The sequence below is a fragment of the Mixophyes fleayi genome, chromosome 1 (genome assembly GCF_038048845.1).
Source record: "Mixophyes fleayi isolate aMixFle1 chromosome 1, aMixFle1.hap1, whole genome shotgun sequence".
In the NCBI taxonomy this organism is placed as follows: Eukaryota; Metazoa; Chordata; class Amphibia; order Anura; family Limnodynastidae; genus Mixophyes; species Mixophyes fleayi.
In genome coordinates this window covers 137,784,376-137,808,919 of record NC_134402.1, presented here as the reverse complement: position 1 = coordinate 137,808,919, position 24,544 = coordinate 137,784,376, and the positions used below count along the sequence as shown (strand labels likewise).

At 40.4% G+C, this 24,544-nt stretch overlaps 1 protein-coding gene across 1 annotated transcript in view; it reads right to left on the bottom strand.

The window, feature by feature from the left end:
* DKK2 (dickkopf Wnt signaling pathway inhibitor 2) overlaps positions 1 to 7,947 on the bottom strand; it is a 91,985-nt gene extending 84,038 nt beyond the window's left edge. The window contains exon 1 of the mRNA XM_075200764.1: positions 6,905 to 7,947. Within this exon, the coding sequence (XP_075056865.1) occupies positions 6,905 to 7,123 (219 nt within the window). The 5' untranslated portion in view covers positions 7,124 to 7,947. The remainder of the gene's footprint in view (positions 1 to 6,904) is intronic.
* Positions 7,948 to 24,544: the final 16,597 nt, after the last annotated feature.

Genomic DNA, 24,544 nt, shown 5'->3' with positions numbered 1-24,544 from the left:
AAGCGCTACGGAATTTGCTGGCGCTATATATAAATAAAGGATGATGATGATGATAATCATTAATGAAATTTGGCCCACTAAGTGAATCATAAAGATAAGATAATTATATTTATCATTTTTGCCCCTCTAAACAAGAAATGATCATTACCCTTATAATTAAAACTTGTATTGTGCCTTATGTTAAGAATGGCCAGATAGCTCTATAACAGCATGCAGTTGGAGCTATCTAGCCAATTAGAAGCAGGTCTAAAACATACAGCAATTTTTCAGATGAATTCCCGGTGACCTCACGTGAGTTTGACTAAACCGACGGCAGGATAGGTGCTTTAAAATCAACAGAAATTGCCGGAGATTGGTTTTTGGAAAAGCAAAGTTATTATATGTGGTGAGTGTTCACATAAAATTGCCAGCGATCTCGAGTGATTTAAAGCAATTTGCAGCCACTGACAAAAATCGCACTGTGATACATTTACCCCCGGGAGTGCTTGTTTAACAGAACATTTTTCATCAGTTTGAAATTAAATTCTGTTTTTTCTCTAAAATCACCCTCAACCTAGGGTATTATACAATCATTGAGTTAGACCTTCATAGACATTGATCTGCTAATGTTTTGAGCTCTTGATAAATAGGCTGTCCCTGAATATTAAGCATTTTTTTTTTTTATACCTGTGCGAAGAGTATTCTGGTTCCTTCCTTAAATCTCAGATAATATTGCAAAACGTATAGGTTGTGGCCATTTATGTACTGCAGATATTTTTCCTGGTTAAATTTGTAGACCAGATTCAGATATAATATATCTTAAGACTGGAATGTTGCTCAACATCACATTTCTCTAGTTAGGCATATACTCTATATTTGACATGAGTGGTGTAGAACTAGATATTGGGAATAAATCAAATCCACTTTCATCAGACTCAAGTTTTCTGATACGGTCTTTCACAAAGTAGCCCTCCTGAAGGGGATGGCCAGTTTATTACAGAGAGAAATGAGTTTATCTAGGGCAACTGGCAAATCCTGGCCGGCTGACTCATGTTTGGCCGAGAGGCCATGCCAAAAAGAGACTACTTAAATATTTCACCCAAGTCAGTATGCAAAAGCGAATGGTGTACTAACCAACCATATGTAAATGTAACAGGCTAGTAGAAGTGGAAGAGATCAATCCAGGCTGAAAGATTTTGCATAAAGCACAATACCAAGGGCGTAACTATAGCCATAGGTGTCAATGTGATTGCTATGGGGCCCGGCAGCATAGGGGGCACTATGGCTTAATGACAAATTTATACAGGCAGTTGTATGATTTGGAAAATAATGAGGATAAAATGAATGTACATATAATTCAGACTAATGTGCCAGTCTGCTACTAATGCAATTAGTACTCTGCAACCATAGGACACCCATGTACTCAGAAGATTACCCAGGCTTTAAAATACACCCCTTATGCAAAGCCTGTTTACAGCACTAGTGAAGCGATGTCCTGTAGGTTATGAGAAACCCCCCTTAGGGCGTAATAGACAATGTGTGGCAAGGGTTGTTCTTCTTCATTTAGTGCAGGTAAGAATGGGAATGCTGGGATGCAGTGAATTCAATTTCAAGTACGTTCCCTACTGTTTGATATGACCCTGACTGTCTTTTGGTACTAAGAGTCTGCAGAAACCTCATTTAAAAGGAAAACGAGCATACATTCTGACAGGGAGGCCCTATATCCAAGTGAAGAATGGCAAGTATAAGTGCTAGCAGTGGCATGTGTAACAAGTGTAGCTCAAAGAAGTCACTAATGCTGAGTAAAACCAAGAAAGCATACAAATGTATAGAGGTGACAGGCAAAATAACAGTCCTGAACTAAATAGAATGTCAGCTCTTGAGCCCACTGGGGTGATCCATTCTCTACATGTCTACTGTAGAAAAACTGTGTAGGACAGAAGAGAGCTGTAAATAACTTGTGTATGTATGTCATCCTAAGATATGGTCTGGTACTCGTTCTTCTTAATAACTGTGGGCTTGGTGCTGAGTTAGGAGCAATGCAAAGAAGAATCAAATTTGCACCTTGGCAAAACCATGTTGCATTGGAGGGGGAGGTAAATTTATAATGTGGGGTCAGATTTATAGTTGGGGTAGGACATGTCCTAGATCAGCTTAAATTTCTCTGTAAAAATAAAGCTAAGAAGTATTTGTGTGCTACATGAAAAAACAGCCAGTATTTTCCTTGCCTGCAAGAAATTAAGTTTTCACCGGTTGCACTGTAACATGGTTTGTCCGGGAGCGAATGTATTTCTTTTTTTGTTTTAGCCCTAACTCAGCACTTTGTACTGTGCTACTACAGCTGTGTCAGCTGCTCATCAAACTATTGGTCACTAAACCTGCATGTGCAGGGCATCTGTTCACTTTACCTCCAGTGTCTGTAGTGGCGCACACAGGGGGGGTTTCTGGTTCAGGGGGGGTTTCCCCTCCGCGAACCAACGGTACTGTACAGCAGCCACGGCGCTGTCAAAGAAGCGTCCGCGGCAGTGCTGTATTGTACTACAATACAGCACTGCCGTGGACGCTCTTTGACAGCGCCGCGGCTGCTGTACAATTCAGACTTGCCAAAATGGAGCTGCTCTCTCTCGCTCTATTTTTTTTTTGGAGGGGGGGGAACCCCCCCTTCTAAATTCTGCATTCGCCCCTGCTCTGATATAGAGAGAACTGAGCTAGCCTAAGATTGAATGGCCCACAGGTAGCTTTCCAAGGGGAAGCACCTACCACCACGCTGCCAGTGAACAGGAATCTGCACTTACTACCTTTTAGGTCCCAAACAAGGTAAAGCAGTCATAGGAACCATTTCCAGCTTGTCATATTAATTTGTGTTCATCGGAAGCTTAAATTGTGGAAAATAAGATGTGGAGTGGCAAAAAGGGTATTGTACTGAGAAAACCAAGACCCATAGGTGCCATATAATATATGGCCTTATATTACCTGTAGTTTGTGTAGTAAATGATGAAATAAAAATGTAAAGTGGGGTTTCTATAGAAACAATGAATTTAACAGCAGGAAACAGCCAACAGGTGCATTAATTGCACTTTATTTAGTGTGCTCGTATGACTTTCATTTTATTTTGCTCCATCTAAATTCTCACTGTGGACAATGTTTGTCCCATGAATTCTTTAATTATTTTAGTATATGAACACATCTACACAAATGAAGAAAAACTTATCCAAAAATAATTTAGATACTCCTGAACTATTTTCATCATATTGAATCCCCATGAACTGCAGCTAAGAAAATGGTTACATAAATAACAATCTGGAACCAAATTGGGATAAATGGTTCTTAATCTGTTTTGTCGATGAACAATTTATGCAAAGTAATCAATACACAAAATAGTTTGCACTTTATTACCTAAAAAAACATCAGTGAAGAGTAACTAAATTATGACGTGCATCTCAGAAATAAATCACTGCAAAATATTTGACTTTCGGGGCCTGGGCTTCAAAACCGGGATTGGAGAGAAACGCTTAAAAATACATTTTGCAATATTGAATGGAACCATTCTCAATGTAAGCTTGAAATAAAGTATTAAGTTTGTTTCCCTCTTTCCTTGCCCAATCTGATTATGTAAATGAACATCCAAGTGCGCCAAACGGAGAAGTAGTGTACATTTTACAGAGCTCTGTTTAAACAGACATATGAGCACGCACAATTACACTGACAGATTCCCTTTAATGTATTACACAAATGAGTTGGAGTATTATAAAGTTGGATCCGATCCAAAATAGTTTTCTAGCAGCCATGATGGGGTACATGCCATGATTGTGAAATGATTCCCTCCCAAAATAGTCTTAGAAATGTCTCTTTGTGTGTCATTTAACATATGCACATGTAAAAAGTCCTCAAAAGTGCAAATATCACCCCCACAGCACCAATAATCCCACAAATAACCTAAAGATGAAGGCTTCTTTCCAGTTCTGGTATGACCTTACCTTTACCAAAATACCATCATACCTTTTATTTTCATGTCTGCATTTATTTTGTCTGTATTATATGTCCTGTTTATGTAAGTCCTGTCTTTCCTACTATATGGTGCTGCGGAGCACTGTGGCGCCTTACCTATCTATGATAATAATATCTTGTGATGCCATTCTTAGAAAAAGGATATCATTATTAAAGAAATCATAAAAGTCAGCTTTTTTCTCTAAACTATTTAACGTGAACTTGGACAACCAGGAGGTGCATATTTAAGATAAATAAATCAAAATACTGAATTTAACATCTTAGAAAATCCTGATTAACACAGGATGTTTTTCATATGTAACTATCCCCATCTGTGAGACATTTTTGGATTAAGTTATGCTTCAGCTTTCTTAAATCTGTTTTACACAATTAAGGCTGAGACTGCACTTTAAATAAATAACCAAGTTAGGAAAAGCAAACATAAAAACTACAATACAATACAAATAGCATCACAAAACTGTAAAAGATTCATGTGAGTTGAATATAATTCTACTAAGTAGAAATCAAATAATCTTTTGAATAGTAGTGAGCAAGTATAGAGACATTTAGGGATATTTTTTTCAGAATTACATGAAAGTACTCTGTAAATACTTAGCATATGTAGTAAGCTTTATGTTAGAGCCCTCAGAAAGCATTTTAAATTCAGTTCTTGTAGTCTTTTAAATAGACTACAAGAAAAAAATACTATAAGCCATGAAGTCATTATATAATTACAGTCACATTTTTTCTCTTAATCAAGAATCAGTGGTTGTAGAATTGTTGCCTTGGTACGGAGAGAAGACACTGTGTGATGTAATGATGGTGGTAGAAGCAATAAAAGTTACAAATTAGCATTTAATGATGCACAGAATAAATTGTATACATCCATATGTCTCAGTAATGTGCACAGAGAATAAAAAGTGAAGACTGTGACCATCTTGTGATCTATATCTTCTTTTCCCTTTCTCATTCCTCAGACACATGCATGTAATTAGTGTTGATTTATTTAGATAAATAACAAATGTTTATCTTGAGCTGCCATATCAGGTAACCTGTCCAATGTGTTATTTCAGTTGAAATTATAATGTTCTCTTTTCTTTGAGATATTATATGTCACTTATCTTATGATGTGTAGTTCATGTTAGCTCATTTTGAAGGAAAAAATGTGCTAGAACCATGTTAATAGAAGCCAGATGGTCGGTGTGATAAGATGGGGTGCTGGGAATATCTGTCTAGGAGTCCTGAGCTGAAGGGATGAATTCCCTGTCTGCCTATCTTACTGAGGAACAGAGGACTGTACATAGGGAACTAGGACATTAAGTAAAATTTGCAAACCACATAATTTGGGGTCTATATGACCAAAGCTAACATGTATTTTATAGTATGCAGCAGATAGCATGTACAACAGAATAAAAATATATATTTTAAGTAAACTGATAAAGTTTTTAAATCATATCTTGACTTTTGGTTAATACTTGCCATTGTTATTCAAAACACATCTTTATACTTTAATTTGAAATGTCACTGAATGAAACAGCAATCCGGTCTTTACCCTATCAGACCACTAAGTACCTGTTCTCCAGATGGGAGCGTTATAAGCGCTGCTTTCCTGTACATTATACCCAGGCTGCATACATCCAGCATAACTCACCAAATGCAAAGGGTCTGCAGCACAATTTCGATGCCAGTGTGAATGTACAGTGTACTTCATATTGTAATGTCAGTTTAATGGAATCACTTTCAATGTTTTCTGTAAAATGACAGCTAGTGATCGGGGTGTACTTGCAGTAATCTCCATTAACCCCTCAACCCAACTCCAATTACTATATCTGTCCAACACAATGCATCTTTCTGCTTTCATTCTCTTTAGTTGAAGTGAATTTAAATCTATGCCATGGTTTTATAGGGATCAGGTCCATTCTAGTCATCAATGGACATTTCTATGCTAAACATTACAGCACCATTAACCCTTAAGCTTTTACATTTTCAATAAATGCGAGAATAGTATCTCACATTATTGCACATACTTGAAAAAAGGTAAAACCAGTTTTCAAGCAAGCATAAGGACACCTGGTGACTTCTTCCAGTCCCCAAATACTAATCCCTACTGTACCATTGTCTACCGTTCTTGTCATTTGCGGAAATCCACATAGGAAAAAACCCTGTACATCACCAGAAGTTTTACTGACCACGCAACTCCCACAGAAACCACAAAACAAAACTGTGTGCACGAAAGAGGATTTCTCAATGCACTTCAGCAGAGGGCGGTTAGATGACACAGAGATCTTATAAAGGGAGTAAAGAATGTCCCGCTAGACAAAAAACAATGCATGGATTTAAGAAAATGTGTGTTCCTCTGAAAGGTAACCACACTGAGACGCATCACTTGGGGATCTACAGGCACCAGGGTGCCCTGTTACCCTCCACAACTGCAAGTTATCTAAAACCGTCTCCACGTGTGCGAGGATTATGGGTTTTTCAATATTCACATGATATACTCAATTCTATTAGACCAACATACTTTAAGAATCTCAATTCATAATCCTAGTAACCCTAATGATTGTATGAAACTATATAGTTTACCTATAAGTTCTCAGTTTCGCCAAATGATGTTGTGATATATAGCTACCAATGAATACACTAGTGTCCCATCTCTGAGGACCAGTTGCTGTTCACGTTGCTTCATCTTTTCGTGTAGTCTAGTAGTGTTCTGTAACGTATACCTAGACACCATGCAAAGCAGTGACAAGTCCTGAGAACAGTCTGAGTGAGATCAATATATTTGTTCCTGGCTATCTTTTTTGCCAGAATGCCATAATAAACTATAGACATTATACAATCAGATATTGTCCCCTTATACAAAAGTAATTGATACCTTACTGTAGTCACAACAGCAGCACGTCTGCATCAAATGTATGTAATCAGAAATATATCTTACCTGCCCGAGGCTTTTCCCTTTCTTATGCGACACTCCATGTTGGACGCTTAAAGACCTGTTGGTCGCCAGGGTTGGAGTCTGAACCACCAGAATGGACTTGATGGAGTTGACCTTGGACCTGGAAACGTCTATCTGGGTACTTTCCACCATCAGTACTGTAGCTAGCAGAGGTAGCAGACAGCAGCACTCCCCATTCCACCCGAAAAACAACATGTTCATCCTTCTCCCCTCAGTGTAAGTCAATGAAAGAACTAAGAAGCTCCAAATATCAAAGTATGAGGAATCTGTCCTCTCTAGATTACAATCACACCCAATATCTTTAAGCAGTTACTGGAGAAATAACACGTCGGAACGTTTGCATTCCTGGAAGTGAAAAATGCAATAAATGTATCAAAAAGTTTCAGTAAGATGCAAAGACTAATAGCTAAACAACTCTCAGGATTTACAGTTGCAAAAGCAGATAGTTGTTCAATAGAACAAGGTGTCAGCTTTTTGTTTATTTGATGGTTGTTTTTGTTTTAGAAAATATAGGGTCCATAAAAGGAGAATCCAGGAAATAGGTTGATTGTTCTCTAAGTGGGAATCCAGCAGCATCCAGTGTGTGCTTAGAGAAGGAGCCAGGTGAGCAGATGTGTGATAAGATGCTGCAAAGTGGATACACTACTCTCCAGTCCCTTTCAGTGAGGGAGGCTGCCTGTCCAGCACGGAGCTAGTATTAATTGTACAGAACCTGCTGTACTCTGGATGCGAGCTCACTGTGCAATAACACACATAGAAACACTCCATGTGTTTCTGAGTCTCCCTGGCTTCCCCTTTCCCTTTGGTCTTTAATGACCTCAGCTTCTTTCTTTTTATAGGTTTCCACAATGGGTTTATTTCCCCCGCCCACATCCAGGAGTGACAAAGCATGAAACTGATCCCCCAGCTACTTCTAGCTGTTGGAGTGAAGAGAGAGATGCCCTACTGAGAAGTTTATCCACTTGCTTATGGAAACTGTCGTGAAAAATAGCTACTGCATCCTTAAATCTGGACTATAAGAGAAACTTAAACAGGAACAATCTGCAGGCGCCCCTCACATCTAGTACAATACTTCAGCTATCCTCTAACTACTTGCCTGGTATGTAGTGCTCTGCAATGCATTATCAGAGACACATAACACCCAGGCACGTCGTATTGTTCTCTCTTTCCTGCACTACAAACAATTATAGTTTTAACTGTGCAGCTGTTCAACAGGAAATCTTGTCCTTCTTCTCTTCTTCCGAATTTCAGACAACCCTCATATACAAACATTCAACGTGGGATGATCAGAGCTTGATGTATGTTTCTAATACAGAATTATGTCTAATACTGTTATGACAAATATACTTCACCATATGGTTATCAACTAAAAATGTAGGCTCCAATAAACATGAACCGGATCCCAGCTCCCCACAGATCAGTAATTGGGTGCAGGTATACAGGCATTTTATGTGCTCTCTCTGATTTTGGAATTTCTGGTAAGTAATGCAAGTCTGTTCTACATGAGTAAGTGATAAATGTTAAATCAGATCAGCTTCATCTGTGCTACAATTTTTGACTTTCAGAAGTTGAGGAGCTTCAGGAACATATAGTAACTGCAGAATGTTAAAGTGATATAGAAAGTTATTGCAGTTTGAAAACACTTCACAGACCAGTGATGTAGCTTCTGGTGTGTCAGTAACTCAATCAACTAAGTACAAAAAATCCAGTAGTCCTTTATTTATTGTCTTTGTGTGTGTGTTTGTTTTATGTGTTTTTTGTGTTTTGTTTGTTTATTAATTTATTTATTTTGTATACATTAAATGTAAGGAGTAAATATCGGTATCGAGACAAATCAAACTAGTTTTATCTTTATATATAAGAAAACCATTCTGTTTTTACCATACTGAAATGCCATTTACTTTTTGGCTTTTGCTGTGTATTCATAAAATCAAACTTTATATTATTGTATTGTATCTACTCCAAATCACAAGAATACTCTACTATTGTAAGAAATCACTGCGGGGCTTATGTTAACTTGAAAGAAAATTTCATTCTTGGCGTATAATACGCTTTTTACATCTGAGCATGCGCATTCATATCAGAATTAGTGCTTTTTGCTCTTGACCAGAACTAAAAAAAAAAATCACAATTTGCGTTCAACTTAATATATGCCTTTGAGGGCTCAACAGAATAGTAGACATTTGCTTCTATAGGTTTATCAGTTAAAGGTAATTGATAAGCTATAAGCTAGAAAACATGGAGCTAATTACCCTTTATCTGCTCCCAGGTTACACTGTACATTACTTAAAAGATTGTCACATGTTTGTACATAATTGTGATTGTACAGGAATACCTACAATGATTATCTGCCAATAAATTCGTCTGGAGTTATTTAAAGCAAATTACTCTTGCAACAAACTTTCAAACATAGACAACTAATTTTAAATGTCAATTGTTTAATTTAAATATAAATAATGATTAGAGCAAGCATAAATAACTTCATCAAAATTGTGAAGAATGAGGGCTGGTTATGAATGGATGTTACAACTTTTCCCAGACCCCATATAAAACAAACACTTAGATTACCCACTTACATTTCCCATGATGGCATGCCATCTGGGGTAACCTAGACACACAACATGGGGATCCACATATGATCCTAGGAAGCAACCAAACTGCTAATATCTTAAAAGCTAATTTCACAGAACACTAGTTTTAATACACAATCCTCAAACTAACAGAAAAGTGGAGTTCCCGTGCCATTACACCTCAGCACCCCAATGGTGCACTAACAACCTGCAAGAATTCAAATTCAAACAGCATTGTGCTAGTTTCTAACACAGACACTGACTGGAGAGCAGGGCCATCTTAACAACATTATGGGCCCCCGGGCAAAGCAGTGCACCTGGGCCCCTAGATATAGATATAGATATAGATATATAGATATTTACAGATACAGATATAGTTATAGATATACAGAGATAGAGATAGATAGATGTACTTGCTCAGTGACCCTTGAAGTTTTTTTTTGCAGGTTTTTTTCTTTTGCAGGATTATTATTCTCATTAAGAGCTGTGCCTATGGGGCCCCCTTGCCCGTGGGGCCCCCGGGCAACTGCCCATCATGCCCAATGGAAAAGATGGCCCTGCTGGACAGAGTCACCGCTCTAAAAATAGCACATTCTGCCTCTTCTTGCTATAAGAATGTGTCAGCTGGTGGCATGTGAATAAATATGGACATATGCATATATTGAATATGCCCTTATAGCCTCATATGACACCAGGTAGCCAATATATCCCAAAATGTCCATATTAAAAAAAAAATGATTTTTTATTAATGCACACAATGACTCACTTTTTTGCTGCTTTAAGTATTCCTTTTTTTAAACCATTCCACACATTTAGTATAATTTTGTTCAGCATGGCACACTACAAATTTATTTTTTTCCTGAAATGGCATGCTAGTTGAAGATTTAGGTAGGGGCAGAACTACTGTAATTGGTTAACAGTGTAGGCTGTTTCCTGTTGGTTACTATAGCAACACCCATAGGCTGATCAGTAGAGGGAACATCAGCAAGCTGGAGGAGGTGAGAAATTGTCTGCTTCATGTACATTAGGACACTTGCAAAATGTTGCTATGGTTCTCACAAATGTCTAGTTATGACCTTGGATTTAGACATGCACTTTGCTTGCCACACTTCATTAACACATTAATTTTGAGGTCTGTGGTGGACTGCAAACAATATTTGTACTCTTAACAATGTTACATTTACTTCCTTGCACTAATTTAATTAATTGTGTGTCCCTTATTCTTTTGCTCAGCAGCTTTAATGCAAGCACAAATTACACTATGAAAAAAATTGTTAGGTCTGTGCAATAAGACAATTGTAAACTGTGACCGGATGGGCTTACTTTGCCACCCGGTCTGTTGGGGGCAGAGGAAAGGAGGGATGTTTTTCCTGCAGGGTCGGACTGGGCCGCCAGAGGGCTGGGGTATCCTCCTATAGGCCCCGACCCTGATTGTTCTCCTCTTTGTTGGTGGGGGAAGCAGGTAACTTAATTTTTTTTTTTAAAAAAAATATATATACTCATGTGACCGCGGCACCAGCACCCCTCTATTCTACTCCGTTCACACTGAATGTCGGGCATGACCTCATCACGCAGAGAGTGAAGGGAAGCACAGACAGCATGGCAGGGAGTGAAGGGGGAGCACAGATGGCATAGCAGATAGTGAAGGGGGAGCACAGACGGCATGGCAGAGAGTGAAGAGGGAGCACAGACGGCATGGCAGAGACTGAAGGGGGAGCACAGACAGCATGGCAGAGAGTGAAGGGGGAGCACAGACAGCATGGTAGAGAGTGAAGTGGGAGCACAGACGGCATGGCAGAGACTGAAGGGGGAGCACAGACAGCATGGCAGAGAGTGAAGGGGGAGCACAGACAGCATAGCAGATAGTGAAGGGGGAGCACAAACAGCATGGCAGAGAGTGAAGGGGGAGCACAGACAGCATAGCAGATAGTGAAGGGGGAGCACAGACAGCATGGCAGAGAGTGAAGGGGGAGCACAGACAGCATAGCAGATAGTGAAGGGGGAGCACAGACAGCATGGCAGAGAGTGAAGGGGGAGCACAGACAGCATGGCAGAGAGTGAAGGGGGAGTACAGACATCATGGCAGAGTGAAGGGGGAGCACAGACAGCATGGCAGAGACTGAAGGGGGAGCACAGACAGCATGGCAGAGAGTGAAGGGGGAGCACAGACAGCATAGCAGATAGTGAAGGGGGAGCACAGACAGCATGGCAGAGAGTGAAGGGGGAGCACAGACAGCATAGCAGATAGTGAAGGGGGAGCACAGACAGCATGGCAGAGAGTGAAGGGGGAGCACAGACAGCATAGCAGATAGTGAAGGGGGAGCACAGACAGCATGGCAGAGAGTGAAGGGGGAGCACAGACAGCATAGCAGATAGTGAAGGGGGAGCACAGACAGCATGGCAGAGAGTGAAGGGGGAGCACAGACAGCATGGCAGAGAGTGAAGGGGGAGTACAGACATCATGGCAGAGTGAAGGGGGAGCACAGACAGCATGGCAGAGACTGAAGGGGGAGCACAGACAGCATGGCAGAGAGTGAAGGGGGAGCACAGACAGCATAGCAGATAGTGAAGGGGGAGCACAGACAGCATGGCAGAGAGTGAAGGGGGAGCACAGACAGCATGGCAGAGAGTGAAGGGGGAGTACAGACATCATGGCAGAGTGAAGGGGGAGCACAGACAGCATGGCAGAGAGTGAAGTGGGAGCACAGACAGCATGGCAGAGAGTGAAAAGGGGCTAAGGCAGCATGATAGAGTGTGAAGGGGGTCCAAAGCAGCATGGCAGAGTGTGAAGGGGGGCCAAAGCAGCATGGCAGAGTGTGAAGGGGAGCCAAAGCAACATGAAAGGCACAGTGTGATCATAAGGAGGCACAGCATGAAGATGAAGGGGCACAGTAGTGTGTGTGTGATGGCACAGCGTGCTTGTAGCAGTGTAATATGTGTGTGGTAGGTGGTGGCTAACTAATGGGTGCTATTTTGTTTGTGGGGTGATGGTGGGGTAGTTTAATTTTACAATGAGGATTATTAATTTAAGAGGGGGGGTTTGGGGGCTATTAATTGAATGTGGGGCTGAGTTTAAGGAGCATGAGGTCTATTTATTAAATGTGAATATGAATTATTTAATGGCAGTGACGGTTGCGGGAAATAGGTATATTTATTATACGTAAATGCTATAAATTTATTGCTGGGGCTGTCTGGAGGGAGAGAAATAGGTTTATTTATTAATGGGAATACTATTACTTTAATGTTGGCGCTGGAGGAAGGCCTAAGTATTAATTGTGGGTCCTATTCATTTTACGCCGGGGCTGGTTGGAATTTTCTAAATGTACCCATTTTATTCCCAAGTATGGCCCCCAACATTCCAGCATCCAGACGAGCCGCAACTAAAGAAACCAGCAGCCACAGGTGGTGAAAGTGACAAGAACAGGTAGGAGAGAGCAGGACAGTCTGTCAAATGTTCTGAGTCTAGTGGGACAATCCCGATTTTTGGTGACTGTTCTGCCCAATCTAAGGTTCAGGTCAAGACTGTGTACTCTTTATATACACACTGCATTCTTTATATACTACACTATGGTGCTAGCTGTCCTTCGTGGGTTGACCACTCCCCCTCTAGTGTCTGGTCTTGCCTGTATGATGGCTGGACACACCCCCTCTGGTGGGCCCCTAGCACTGCAGTCCCCCGGTGGACCCTTCATGCCCCAGTCCGACAGTTTTCCTGCACAGTTTATCTGGGTTTCCTTCACACTGTCAGTAACCGACTGTTACTGACCACTCCTACTGGTGTCACCTTGCCACCAGACACTCACCGACTGTGAATGCCAACTGCGCAATAGTTGTAGGAGAATTCGGCTGCCACCACTGGGCTCTGTTGCGGCTCCCAGTTCCGCTTACTTCTGGGGTAGCTGGTGTAGCAGCTGCAATGCCTCTTCGCAGTGGGCTGGCTGGCAGGGCTGCCTTCAGAAATCATGGGGCCCAGAACGGGCCCCCCGTGTCCTTTTTTTTTTGTATTTGTAAGCTTTAAATCTCAACAGTAGACCCTTATGACGGCATTTATCTTTTGGGTCTCTACACTACAGTCAAGCACTAACGCATAGTCAAACAATAGCTTAATGATGCTAGTTGCTTAATTGCCTGTCTAAGAAGTACAGCATGGTATAAATATTGAAACATAATTTCTTTCATGTATTACAGAACTAACAAAAGGTTAAAGATTTTTGGAACAATTTAAGATTATATAGAAAATGATGTTTGTTTTAAGCTATGTTCTTATTTTGTTTATGGCTAAACACATAATATGTCTGTGATTTAAGATGCAAACCAATTTAAAATCATATGTGGAAAGTTGTTTGTGATAATTGTTTAGGTTTACCCTGCTTTACGCATGGGAACAAGAAGCACATGTTCTTAAACTTCACATCTGAGTACACAGCATAATGTTTTCCAGTGGTCCAGTGAAATAAAAGTTGACTTTTGTAATACAATAATGCAGATCTCATTAAAATAAACTGAAATTCTCTGCATTTTTTTGTATTTGTAGATGCAGTACATCCTTTTGGTTATGTTCATCCAGCTACAAGATAACTGCACTCTCATCAACAAGGGAACATATGTGTAATCAATTGCCTACATGTTGATAATATGAAAGTGCAGCTGAAGAGCACTTCCTTAAATGTAGAGAATTCTATATAAAGTGAAAAAAAATAGTGTTTTTCTTTTTTCATTTTACAATACATTAACTATTAATCAAGATAGAGGGTGCTTTAACAGGAGTTTTTGTAAAAAAAAGAAATTGTGATTGTTAATGCTGCATGACCCCACCTAATAGAGGTGTAATACACCCTTCTTTCTGTAAACGGTAATGTTTGCTTTAGACAGGAATTGGCAGAAATTATTGGAAAAGTAAAGAGGGATTTCACTGTCATAGAGAGCTCCATATGACTGATAGCTTGTAACCAATCATATGCAATGCTATAGGAAACACTCTCAGATACAGCAATAGCAGAGTACCTGACCCCACTGGAGGGCTGGTTGGTGAGTGGTATTGATTTCAGGAGGTCTATAGTGCAAGCTGGTCAGATAGAGTAAGCATAGTCAAATGGATAGCATAGGCTGGGACAGGTAGCAAGAAATTGATAATTGTCACCAAACACTGTAGACTATAACACCTAGGAACCATGGAGCAGAAAGTATAATCAGACAGTTAGTAGGACACACTTTCAGGTTTATAAAAGCCCAGAAATGAAGAAGATGGCTTGCAGGAGAAAGCATGTCAGTTACCTTAATTGAGGGCAGATGCTGTTACTGTATCGACCTTTATGTACTTGTACCTGCTCTTAAAGTGTAGTAAAAGTATCAGAACTCTCATTGTCAACAAGCCGCAATTCTTAAAATCGAAATCCCTGTTTTTCTTATGTGACCAGGACTCTACACAATGCATTCAAAATGGTAATAGGAGGCAGAAATTTTTTCATCCTAGAGCAGGGGTTGGCAACCTTTTTCTATCGGAGTGCCGGCTAAAATCTAGTCAAGCCCAGGTGTGCCAGTTGTGTGTGTATATATGTATATATATATATATATATATATATATATATATATATATATATATATATACATATATACACATATATATATATATACAGAGCTGCCTAGAGAAATTCATGGCCCCAGTACAGCAACTCCATGGGTCCTCCCTTATAGTTAAGCACGGTTAAAAAAGATTTTTTACCATGCAAGTGGTCGTACAATTGGGGGTGTGGCAGTACATCATTGGGGGCATGTCTAGGAGGTGAAAAGCACCAGACCACCCTCTTACACAAAAATGCATTACTCACACATGCCCCCTTGCTCAGCAGCTTTGCTTACATATGTCCCCTCTGCCCACATGCTTTAATCACACTTGCCCCCCCTCTGCCCAGCACCTTTAGTCACACATGCCCCTCTCCATCACCTTTCGTCACAAATGCCCCCTCTCCAGCACACCTTCTTCTTACCTTATTCTCCACTGCACAGCATGGGAAGATATCCAGCAGCCCGCCGAGTACCATGTGACCACTGCAGTCACATGACCTGGCGTCTGAAGGTACCTGAGCGGAAGGGGATTTAGCCACTACCGATCCCCCTGCACTCAATAAATTTTTTTTTAACAAAGTACTTTTAAAATATTTTTTTTTTTTCAAAATTAGGTCTCCAGAGGGGACTCGAGCCACCAAGCAGGCCCAGGCAATTTGTAGCTGCCCCCTCGCCTCTCTGCGGCTATATATATACAATTATTTCTTATTTTATGAGGCTAATATCATATTAACAGTAAGGGGCCAGCAAAAAAAAAAAGTTATGCCGCACAGTAGTGCCCCAGTTCACATCATACCTCATAATTTTGCCCCAATTCATCTTGTGCCACATAGTTGTGCCCACAATTCATACCTTGCCACAGTTAAGCGCAGAAACACATAGTATGCCACAGTTGCCCCCAGAAATACATAGTATTTCACAGTTGCCCCCAGAAATACATAGTATGCCACAGTTACCACCAGAAATACATAGTATGTCACAGTTGCCCCCAGAAACACATAGTATGCCACAGTTACCACCAGAAATACATAGTATGCCACAGTTGCCCCCAGAAATACATAACATATCACAGTTGCCCCCAGACATTCATAGTATTTCACAGTTGCCCCCAGAAATACATAGTATGCCACAGTTGCCCCCAGAAACACATGGTATGCCAGAGTTGCCCCCAGAAACACATAATATGCCACAGTTGCCCCCAGAAACACATAATATGCCACAGTTGCCCCTAGAAACACATAATATGCCACAGTTGCCCCCAGAAACACATAGTATGCCACAGTCGCCCCCAATACATTTTATGCCACAGTAATGTCCCCAATATCTTTTATGCCACAGTAATGCCCCCAATGACTCTTATGGCCTCAGAATTGCATCAATTTTTTTTTTAGGACACTAATAAATGAATAAAAAATTATATAATTTTATACTTACCTCTTCTAGCCGTGAAGCGGTCCGCAAAGTTGCTTGGGAGAAACTGCGCAGCCGGCACTGAACTGCTGCGCAAGCACAGCAGTTCAGCTCTTCTCCAGCTCTCATTTTTAATAAATGACAGCCGGAGAAGGGCTGAACTGTTGCGCTTGTGCAGCAGTTCAGTGTCGGGGAAGGAATGACAGCCGGAGAAGAGCTGAACTACTGCGCTTGCGCAACAGTTCAGCTCTTTTCCGGCTGTCATTTAGACAGCGGACGGCGTGCCAGGACTCAGGGGGCTGCGTGCCACCGTGCCGGGGGTTGCCGACCCCTGTCCTAGAGTATAAAAAACTACCTGGGAAGGGACAGTAGGTATTCTAATTAAAGCCTCAACACTGACAGTCAGTTGTGCGCTGCTTGCGATTCCTTTGGTGGTGATTGTATCTTTGCTATTATATTTCATATTTCTTGTTTCCCTTATTAAAATCTCTATCAACCTTATTTGACCGTCTGGACATTTGAGTCATTTTATCATTATTAATTTTACTTTATTACTGCTTTCTGTTACCATTGGGAGTAAGGTGCCACCAGAGTAGATACAGAACTCGGCGAGGTAGATTCAAAGAGATGTGCTGACCTAACCCCAGAATTTCCTGAGCAGAGTAAGTAGGCTGTGAGTCAGAAGATTGAGCCAGTTGAGTTGCATTGGAACAACCCACTCACTTACATTTATGAATGTGTAAGTGGTACATCTAAGCATAAGTGACATAGGTTGCATGTCATGCACATTGTGTGAGATTGTGCTTTGCGAGAACAAGTACTCCTTCTTCTGTGTGCCATTGATACAAAGATAGTTCTAGAGTTAATCTAAAAAGATTCAGTTCACAGAAACACTTCATCAACCAATCAGAAGTTTCTGTCTTTGGTTATACTTTTCCAAACTTACCAATTCCAAAAAAACACAAAGATGTACTTTTCACACTGTACAACTAAAATGTCAGTAATTGAATAGCTCTTCATGCTTTAGAGGCATACAGTCTTCTTTTATAAACTAATCAATACATATATTCTTTTTTTTCATTAGCAACATTAATTTCTATGTTTCTGGATATGAAGCTATACGATTAAGATGGGTGAGGGAAGTAACTACCTGCTCTCACTGGGTCTTACACAAGACACTGCCTTCCAAAAGATCAGCACGCTTATTATATATATATATATATATATATATATATATATATATATATATACATAATCTGTTATGTCTTTGTGTATTTGGGATCAAGGGATCCTAAATATATATTTTCTATAACTTGAGTAATTTGCATCAGTCATGATAAAAGCTAAATATAGTTGAAATGACCACTATAAAAGTATTGCAAAAATGTCATTCTTACACAATTTCCACATAACTAATAAATTCTTACAAAATGATATATCCATTAGATTCTGAGAGATCTGTAGAACTATATATAGGATTCAGATGCTTATATACATTCCTTTCCTGCTTTTAAGTTCACTATAACTAACTTTTTTTTTTTTTTTTTACCAGTTCTTTAGGAGCCACTATACAGATGTGAAGTGCACACAATAGTTCTGGTTTAATAATACTTTCTATTCCTGAAACCTCAGAACTGGAGAATAATACATTTGGTTGTATAACAATATATTGTATATAATGATATGTTGCCTTGGAGTGATAAATGAGCTTAAATGTGCATTTCCATGAATAGAAGTACCGTTTTATTTGTATTTTATTACAGTATTACTTTAACAAACTCTGTATTCTTCTAAGTATGTATGTTTTGTATTTGTGACTAAAGGGCTGATGCAGAGTTGGATGCAAAACATGAGTAACTTATTCTTTAAAAAAGAGCAGGAAAACAAATGTATTTCCGCCCGTATGCAGAGTATAAGTATCTCGAGATCCGTCCACCTCTGCATCAGCAGCATATGCGCCTGGTTTATGATAAGCCATCATCATTAGTGCGTATTTGCACCTGCCCTAGAACATACACCTTCTAATAGGTGTATAGGTGTGTTTCTGGCGGTCTGCATGAGCCAAATTTCCGCGATAGTGCTTTTAGTGTACTCGGTCTGTATTTGCAAACCCCTTTTTCCCCATCTCTCCAGGCACATGCAGGTGTAAGTTCCAGATCACACAAATCTGCAGACGGTCATATGCATGCGCCCACTTTCTGGACATAGCAGGGTTATTTCCCACAAGACACTCTACGCAAGCTGGGGTATGGACAAATCTGCATCAGACCCTAAACTTACAAAAACAATGATTTAAAGAGAACCTATCACCAGGCTCTCTGTTGTTGTTCTGGAGGAAAGCAAGATTCGGTGGCTTCTATGAAGTTATATTATGAAATCAGTTATGCACCTGGAAAGTGTTCAGACTATGATAGATTCACCATGCAAGCTAGAGGAACTCTCCAATTTGGGTTGATTGAATGGGTTGTGGAGGTTTACACTGGTATTTATAGCATGAAACATTGAAAGAAAACAAGTTTATCATGTTGTAAATGCTAAGTACACAAAAATATTTTACTTAGAAAACAATTACTCAATCAATCCACATTTATTTATTCTTAGTAATTACAGAAGTCTTAAATTTCAGGAGTTGAAACATAACCTTAATCCAGCAGTTCCCAAATTGTGTGCCGTGGCTTCCAGGGGTGTCCCGATGCTGACACATGGGTGTCCCGATGCTGACACATGGGTGTCATGGCCAGAAAAAAACCCCAAAAACTTACCAATCCCATGAGGTCATCACGTCCGACATATTCAGTTAGGAGAGGTAGGAGAGAGGAGGATGCTGGGTCCCGGGTGCCGCCGGATTGGAAAGAAGACAGAAGAGAAGACAGAAGAAATAAAGAAAGAAGGCCAAGTATGGTAAGTAACGAAACAGAGGGTAAATAGTGATAGGAAACAGCAATGGAGGGGCAAAAGAATGAAGGAGGTGGCAGAGTGAGGATGAAGGGGCACAGTGTAAGGATGATGCGGCACAGTGTGAGAGGATGAAGGGACACAGTGTGAAGATGAAGGGTCACACAGTGTGTGAGGATGAAGGAGCACACTGTGTGAGGATGAAGGGGCACACCGTGTGTGAGGATGAAAGGGCACACAGTGTGTGAGGATGAAGGGGCAAACAGTATGTGAGGATGAAGGGGCACACAGTGTGTGAGGATGAAGGGGTGTCACACACCATGCTCTCAGACTTCTCTGTAAGATGCTGTCCAGTCTGTCTCCACTCCAGAGTATGGGTGCGGCCATCTTGGATTCAGTCACATGATTCCTCTCAGCCAATCAGGTGATAAGAGCCTTCATATCAGGTTTCCTCCAAAACCAATCCATGGGAGCTGCCATCTTGGATATAGTCACCTGATCCATCTCAGCAACTCAGAGTGCTGCTTCTGCCCAGCTGATTGCAGTCTCCAATTCGGAATCAACAACAACTATAAACTTCCTGTTGTCAGTGCAATGTTGTATTTCAGACGTGTCGAATCTAAATCAGATTGTTCACCTGTAAGTGTCAGTTTATCAGTTATGAGCTCATCAGCTGGAGAGAATTAAATACACTGCATGGTTTAAGTGTACAAATAAACTCTGCTTTATTAGTTACAAGTCCTTATCTATATAGCAAAAATCACGTATTACAGAAAACTACGCCCCAAAAGGTTTTAACCACTCATGTTCCCTTCACACTGATGTTAGTATATTCTCTCATTATCAACTGGAGAACACCACAGGGGGGGGGGCTGGCTTATCTCCTGTCTGGTATGTCCAAGGTTATAAGCATAGCCTTGCAAATAATGAATTACTCCTACAAAACAGGTGCATCTAATTGTATTTAAGCTATAACCAAACAAAATGGCTATAAGGCAACAAGATGGCGTCAGCTTAGCAAAATCACATTTCTCATTTCCCATCTTTTTATTCATTATTTGCCTTAACACTACCTATCAGAGATCACATTCTTGCTGTCGCTTTTAATGGGTACTTATACGCATACACCCTTCTAACAGAACATATGAATAGGATTGCCTAAAACTGGATACATAGAACAACCCATCCCCCACCAATAGCAAGTCCATGATCCCTCTTCTAGCTGATAGATGGTCAATGAGCCGACAACCGTCTTGCACCCGCTGCATGTCCTGATGTCAGATCTTCACATATATCAGTGAACATGAGAGGCTCTGGGGCCTCTTGTGCTTCCTTTTTGTCTTTTAACTATGGATTTTTTTAGGGAAAGAAAAAAAGGAAAGGGAGGGAGAAAATACACAGTGCGCTCGGCAAGTGCTATATGTCACTTATTTCACAATAGAAGGGATTGTCCATTGTGCTGTATATCTTCATAAGGATAAACTTCAGTAGCGAGCATGTGGATTCCAAGGAAAAGGTTCTTGGTTTCTGCACTGATAACAACTGTCAGTAGTACTGAGAGTTCCACAAGGTTCATACTCATTAGATGGGGTGTACAGTACAGCGGTTAAGACAGATGTGGTAACTTTAATTTTTCTGGAAGAGAAACACTTAGCTTTAATACACTTGCTAATAAGCCACATCAGTTTTATTAGTATATATATTATAATAAAGATTAGTTACAGTCCTTGAAGTACAACATGTATAAAACCTGATAACCATCCTCCTATACCCTTGAACCAATCGGCCAGGTACAGCCACGAAAACTATCCTTCTAGATAAGCTTCTCCAGTGTACTCCTTTAAAAATGTATATTTCATGTCTTAATTTTTTTTGTAAGTGTTCATTAAACATTTTCTCTGGATCATCTGCGTCACTAGTTAAAAAGGTGCAACCCTGGGCTTCAATTTACATATTTAGGGTCAGGCAGTACCCTCCAGACTAAGCTGTCAGGTAGTCCAATATTAACCTATTGTCTTGTGTAAATGTAATAATGTGTTGGGCCACAATACTCACAAATACATTTCTGTATTGGGTGTAAACCCCTACAGTCATGGGTTGCTCTTTTCTTATTTGGTTGGGTTAAACTTTCATATTAGAATTTTTCTCATTATGTATAATGATCTCTACATTACTATTGGCATGAGTCTGGTTCTTCCAGACCTGGCTTTCCTTTCTAGACTAGTACACATCTACAGCCTACAGCAAAGGAAAATAATGTGCAATCAATATTCCTCCTGATAATATCAATGAACACCACTCTCTGGTCTCCCTTGGACCTTTAAAAAACTTGTAAAATACATTTTACTCAGACTCCCCTTGTCTGAAGATCTTGCAGTGGGATGCATGTATTCAGGTATCATTTCCCTGTACTTCCACTACCATGGGAGTCGTCAATAAGACCTGGAGAGGACTCTCGTATCTGGGTTCAAGACTCTTCCTGACGTGCTTTTTCACGATCACCCAGTCCCCTGGTTGCAGTTTATGGGTACCTGCATCAAAAGTAGGGCCTGAAATGGAAAAAATCACTTGACCATGTATTTCAGTTAGTTGTTTCTATAATAAAGCAACATAGTTCAACAAATCACCATGTACATGCTGTAGTTGCTATGGAAAGTAACAGCCTGTTCTGTGTGCTGTGCCAAACAGTATCTGATTTGGTGTTAAACCAGTGTCTTTCCTAGGAGTGTTTCTTACTCAGTGCAGGTAAACATGAGATCCATGGCAGACCTGTTTCAGCCATTATTTTCTGCATTTTCAATTGCAGAGTACCATTAAGGCGCACCACACATCTCGAACTTTGGGGTCTGTGAGGGGTGTGAAGGGCAGATATGATTCCCATGTCTTTTAACAGTTCCTTGAATCCTTGCCCCGTAAAGTGTGTCCCTCTGTCACTTTCAATGACCTCTGGTACCCCATATCTGCAGATTACCTCGCTCGTAAATTTCATGGCTACTGCTTTAGCATTTGCTTTTCTGTACACCCATGTCTCCAGCCAGTGACTAAAGAAGTCGACACAGACTAGCACATTCTCAAAGCCCGAGCATTTGGGAAGTTGTATAAAGTCTATCTGTATCCTCTTATACGGATATTATGTCTGGGGTGTGGTTTTCCATAGGACAGACTTACCCTGGTTATTCTATGCACAGATTAAGCATCCTGCTACTAACACCTGTGCTGCTTGGACAAACCCTGCTGCTATCCATAACCTGCTAGTGAGTACAACCATAGCATCTTTCCCCAGATGCACTTTCTCGTGTGCTATATTGGCCATAACCATGCGCAATTACAAACGCATAACTTGAATCAGTGTAAATCTTTACTCTTTGTCCTTTTGCATATATGCTTGCAAGTGTCAGGGCCTTTAATTCATACTTGCCAACTCTCCCGGAATGTCCGGGAGACTCCCGCATTTTGAGAGAGTCTCCCGGACTCCCGGGCGAGTGTGGCAAAATCCCGGATCTGCCCACTTCCTAGTGAAGTGGGCAGAATTAGGTCACAAACGCCGCGATTCCTGGTGAATCGCGGCGTTTGGCCCCGCCCCCTCTGTCAAATGACGCATTTTGCGTCATGACGTCATGGGGGCGGGTCCAAAATGACACGGATTTTGGAGGCCCGCCCCCCCATGACGCCCACCTCCCCCGCAGGCTCCCGGATACCAACATTGTAAAGTTGGTAAGTATGCTTTAATTCAGCTTCTTGTGCTGACATGTGACTCGGTAGATTCTGTTGAATCACTCTTTCTGTGTGTGTGGTTACAGCACACCCTGTATAAGAAACACCATCTATGTGGTAGCGTAAGATGTCTGCATTTGGTAGCAGTGTATCTATGTCAGATAAAACCAAAGTTCCTTGTCTCATTAGTTCTACACAATAATATTCTGAAAAATTTTGTGTTTGCATTTTTTTCTTCCTGTTCAAACTGGGATGGGAATCCCCCAAATCCCTAGGGGAACCCCGATATATACAGGTACTTCTCCCATCTTTTGAAACTTGCTGCAATAAGGTAGCAGGTTTCAACATTGTGCACCACTTAAGTGTAACGTTACAGGGAGTTAGCAGTGCTACTTAGTCTGGCTGCTGAGAAGTGTTTTGTTTGTGCTTGATTTAAAATTTCTGTTACCGCATGTGGCACCATTAGGGTTACTGGGTGCCCTAGCACAATATCTGTACTTTTTCCAAACACTATGGCCGCTGCAGCCATTGCTCATATGACTGGGTCTAATTGTGCAAAGTAGTATGCAAGTGACCTTAGCTTGCGACCATGTATCTGTGTCAGTACTCCTTGTGCATGTGCACTTACTTTATAACAAAATAATGTGAAAGGCTTGTCATAATCTGGCAACGTCAGTGCTGGCGCTGAAGTTATTTCAGCTTAAAATTAGTTATACATTTGGCTCTGCTCAGAGGAGAGTATAAATGGCTTGCTATCATCCAGAAGTGCTATTGCAGGAGCACAGATAATAGCTCTTAAAGTCTTAAGGCATTTTCATTTATGTACAAACATTGAATTCCCATCAATGCATTACCATACCTATGATACAAAGAGGTATTTACAGTATATGATGATTATAGCACAGTAAATAAGGGCAGTGAATGTCTTTACAACACTGATTGACTCCAAACTATTATGAGGATAAAAGAATAAAAACCATAATTTGACATTACATTGCATTACTTTCTTTCAAACCATCTGATATAAAATTTGGTTAAAAAAAATCATATTCAACTATGTTAGTCCATTTCTCCTTTTCTCTTTAAAAACATCTTCTCACCTTCTTCGACATACAGAAAAACCACCTAGTTCATGCATTTGCTATGCGAATAGCCCATAAACTCTAATATCTCTTTCCAAAACAAGGTAATCATTACTCAGCAGAATCTACGTTCTTTAAATCCTTCATTAGTTTATACTTATGTTTGTTGTGGCTGTTGACCAAAACATATTGCAAACTTCTATTCATTGGAAGTTGGATCAATGCAATCTGGATTGAAATGGTGCTTTGTAGCTGGAGAGCTTCTGTGAAGAAAAAAAACCTTTTGCATAGAGATTAACATTTATTCACTAGGAATTACAGTAACTGTTATTGTTTCACATTGAACAGCTGCTAATACGACACTTGTTTAAAAGTTTCTCTTTGTA